We start from the raw sequence: 3741 nt of genomic DNA, 5'->3' as shown, positions 1-3741 counted from the left end.
CTGGTGGACCGGGCGCTGCTGCAGGGCCAGGTGCAGGAGGGCTTCGGTTCGCTGCGGCGCTGCTACGCGCGGGGCGCAGGGCCGCATCCCCGCCAGGCCGCCTTCCAGGGCCTCTTCCTGCTCTATAACCTGGGTGAGTCGGGGCCCCCGCGGCGGGACAGGACGCGGAGGTGGGTTCCCTGCATGTGGACAGTGGATGCCGGGAAGGAAGGAGAAGCTTTCCAATCTCACCCTTACCCCTCCCCCTCCCCCCGCTTAAATGTGTGTCAAGTCAGCGCACAGGATCCACCAACCAAGACATTTAGGTCCTTTCTGTGGCCGGAGGTGCCTTCTGATAAGTAATATCCTATTTAAATGTAATAAAATGCTGTTGACTTCACCCACTGACGGGTCAGAGGCCTCAGCCTACAAAAGCGGCCGAAGGTCCCAGGTGTCTGATTCTTGGAAGGCAAGCAGGGCCAGTACCTCCTCGAAGAAATGGCCTTGCCAAAGGGACAGGGAGGATGGTGCCCAGCCGGGGCCCTGGTCTGTGGGGCAGGTGGGGCAGTGGAGAAAGAACTGGGTTTCAAGTCAGAAAACTGGGATTTCATTGCTCTGGTCCTACTACATACGAACTGTAGGACACTTCAAGTCTCAGGCAAGTTGTTAAATGATCTGGGCCTTTCCCCCTCATGCGTGAACACTGCTTCGCTTTATTATCAGGATCCGAACTGTTTGAAGGGGCAGCCTCAGTCAGATAGGGCCCAGGAAGGGCTGAGGGAAAGGTGAAGGTGTGCTTGGCCTAGGGGAGGGGCGAGGCCGGGTGGGTGGGTAGCAGGACTGAGTGGGAGGTGGGCCTGGTGGAGGACTGGACCCCTGGGGGCTCAGGTGGGGGAGGGAGGCAGAAGCGGATGGGATGAAAGCTGGGCGTGGGCCTGGCAGACTCCTGTGGTCCTCATCCCAGCTTTCTACCCTCACAGGCTCAGTGGAGGCCCTTCACAGTGTTCTGCAGCTGCCCGCTGCCCTGCGCTCCTGCCCAGCCCTACGCACGGCCCTGGCTGTGGACGCAGCCTTCCGGGAAGGCAATGCTGCCCGCCTGTTCCGCCTGCTCCGGACCCTGCCGTACCTGCAGAGCTGCGCCGTGCAGTGCCATGTGGGCCATGCCCGCCGCAGAGCCCTGGCCTGCCTTAATCGTGCCCTGAGCACCCCCAAGGGCCAGACCTTACCCCTGGGATACATGGTCCACCTGCTGGCCCTGGATGGGCCCGAGGAGGCACGGGACCTGTGCCAGGCCCACGGGCTGCCCTTGGTTGGCCAGGACAGAGTTGTGTTCCAGAGGGGTCACTACGCTGAGGAGGGGCTGCCGCCCGCTGGGACCTGCAGAGTGTTGGTGGGAAGCAAGCTTGGCGGGCGCTCCCTGGAGGAAGTAGTCATGGCGGAGGAGGAAGAGGTGGGTGGGGACAGGTCCAAGCCCCTTGAGTAAGGAGGGGCTGTGCCTTCTCCCTGAGCCCAGGGCCGGGTCTGAGCGCTCAGGCCCCTTGTCTCATGATTCCCACACAATAAAAGGAACTGGTTTTGTAAGGACAATAGCTAGGCTTGATTTATTTGGGGAAGGGCAGGAAGGAGTTGAGAAATGTGAGGTATGAGGGTGGAGGAACCCAGAGTGGGCAAGGCCCTATTTGCCCTGGGCCTCAGTTTCCCTGCTGGTCCCTGAGGAGTAGCCCTGGTGCACTCGGGTGCTGGCATCTAAGGTTGGCATGTACACTATCCTCACCCACCCACCACCAAGAGCAACTGAGGGTTTGGCCATTCCCACCATCCCTGCCTCCTTTTCTCCACCCTCTCACCCAACAGCCAGGATGAGGGAGATTCATTCAGGGCTTGTCACTCCCCTCAGGTGACCACAACTGGTAGGGCCCTGAGCTGTTGCCCCAGAAGCTGGAAAGGATCCCAGAGTGTGACCTCCCTTGGCATCAGGGAAGACTGGGACACCCAAAGAAAACGAGTGGGGAGAGGGTTCAGATAAGGGGGGGTAGTGGCGAGCTGAGGAAGGAAGGCTGGGGTCAGAGGTCAGCCACAGGCCTCAGGGTGGCTGCTGCACCCTCCAGGGCCACCACCACAATGCTGAGCTGCCTCTGCACCTCAGCCCAGGCCGCAGATCCTGGGTCTGTGTCGTTGGCCCTGAGAAAGGCATTGGCCAGGCCTGGGAATGTAGCTACGACGCTTTTACGAGGAGCCCAGAGCACGTGGCTACCAGGAGAAATAGGGAGCATCGGTGCAGCCAGCATCTCAGCCCGGGGAGTTCAGGCTGCCCTGTGCCTCTGGTCAGGGGGCCTTCGTATCCAGGCTGATGCTGTGCCTCTCCAGCAGGGGCCCCAAGTACAGCTGGGCAGCCTGCAGGAAGCTTCGGAGGGTCTCACTGTAGTCACTGACGTTGAGAGGCAGGAAAAGGCTGTCACTGAGACGAAGAAGCACATTCCCCGCCGTCCTGGCCACGGCCTGGTGGCTGCTGAAGCCTGCACAGAGGGCGACAAGGCCAGGGCTCTATCTTCAGCCCATCCTCCTCCAGCCTCAGGATGCTCTTGACCCTGTCCTCACCGGGGTCCACAAACGTGTCCACGTAACCAAAGGTGTCGAAAGCTGTGTGGTAGGTGGGGTAGATCCGCGCTGAGGTCTTGCTCTGGAGAAACAAAGTCCAGATGTGACAGGCTTGAGATGGGAAGTGGGGGAGGTGTGCCTACAGTGAGCTACAATGTATATAGAGACATTCTCTCAAACCATTGCCCCATCCATGAGGTAGTTCCTAGAATTCCCACTTTATAGAAGAAGAAACTCCTGCTCAGAGAGGGTAAGTAACCTGCCTGATATCACACAGCTAATAAGTGGCAGAGCTGGGTCAGGTGCCAGTTTCCTGTTTCACATGAAGAGCCCAGAGCTTTGGAGTCGCACAGGATTTAAATCTACCTTCGCTACCCAGGAACAGGAAGGGAGAGACTTTTGGAGACACAGGCTGGGTATTCTATAACCCTGTCTCATTCACTCTCACACCAGTGCATTTAATCTGTTCTGAGATAAACTTTTTTCCTATTTAAAGATTCTGGAATCAGGATGCTTACAGTCAGTGTCATTCTACGCTTCATTGGCAGTGCAGTGCCCCCCTCCTGAAGAGTGCATGTCATGTGCATCTCACAGTCAATAGCGTCTTAAATTCGATGTTAGATGAGCCTAAGCAGATTCTCAGAGAAGAAAGTTGGGCGAGGTAGCACAGCTACTGAGTGATGGAGCCGACTCAGGCTGCTCTAGAGAAGGCAGGAGAGGCGGGGGCTGGCGAGTGGAGCAAAGTACAGAGCTGGGAGACGGAGCGGTGCGGCTCACCCGGTCATAGGTGTAGGCGATGTCCATGGAGGAGATGCCCAGGAAGTGAATGAAGGGCGCGTAGTCGCTGCCAGCACCCAGAGAGCCCACACTGCGGGAAGGAAGATGGATGGGCTGGAGGCTGCTGGGCCGGCCCGCCCGCCCGGGGCCCTGGACCTGGCCCCAGCCCCGGGCTCACCTGGGGACCAGGCCATACACGGGACTGCTGCGGTTGAAATACCGGATCCAGTTGTCGTAGATGCTGAGGCTGCCGGGGCCTGGTGCTGGGATCTGACCAGAGGGGAATGTAGTCTCGGGGTTGGCCCCGCCCCGACCCAACAATTGACGGGTCCTCTGCCCGGCCCACCCTAGTCCCCAGCCAACGCACAGTCCTGCGGGTCCTACAAG

The 3741-nt window shown here is 59.3% G+C and overlaps 2 protein-coding genes across 2 annotated transcripts in view; one reads left to right on the top strand and one right to left on the bottom strand.

Moving 5' to 3' along the window:
* SAC3D1 (SAC3 domain containing 1) lies at positions 1 to 1560 on the top strand (the record flags this gene model as incomplete). The annotated part of the gene is made up of 2 exons (XM_006771716.2): positions 1 to 133; positions 960 to 1560. Coding segments are annotated over 2 exons (636 nt in total), but the record flags the coding sequence as incomplete, so codon positions are not given.
* The window catches only part of NAALADL1 (N-acetylated alpha-linked acidic dipeptidase-like 1), a gene marked incomplete at its 5' end in the record, with an annotated part of 13132 nt that continues 10943 nt past the window's right edge, over positions 1553 to 3741 (bottom strand). The window contains 5 exons of the mRNA XM_015568974.1: positions 1553 to 2267; positions 2314 to 2495; positions 2578 to 2659; positions 3355 to 3445; positions 3533 to 3624. Coding sequence (XP_015424460.1) covers positions 2043 to 2267; positions 2314 to 2495; positions 2578 to 2659; positions 3355 to 3445; positions 3533 to 3624 — 672 coding nt within the window. The remainder of the gene's footprint in view (positions 2268 to 2313; positions 2496 to 2577; positions 2660 to 3354; positions 3446 to 3532; positions 3625 to 3741) is intronic.

The sequence above is a fragment of the Myotis davidii genome, unplaced genomic scaffold (assembly GCF_000327345.1).
Source record: "Myotis davidii unplaced genomic scaffold, ASM32734v1 scaffold425, whole genome shotgun sequence".
In the NCBI taxonomy this organism is placed as follows: domain Eukaryota; kingdom Metazoa; phylum Chordata; class Mammalia; order Chiroptera; family Vespertilionidae; genus Myotis; species Myotis davidii.
The sequence above is the reverse complement of the archived record's forward strand: the minus strand, read 5'-3'. Positions and strand labels throughout refer to the sequence as shown.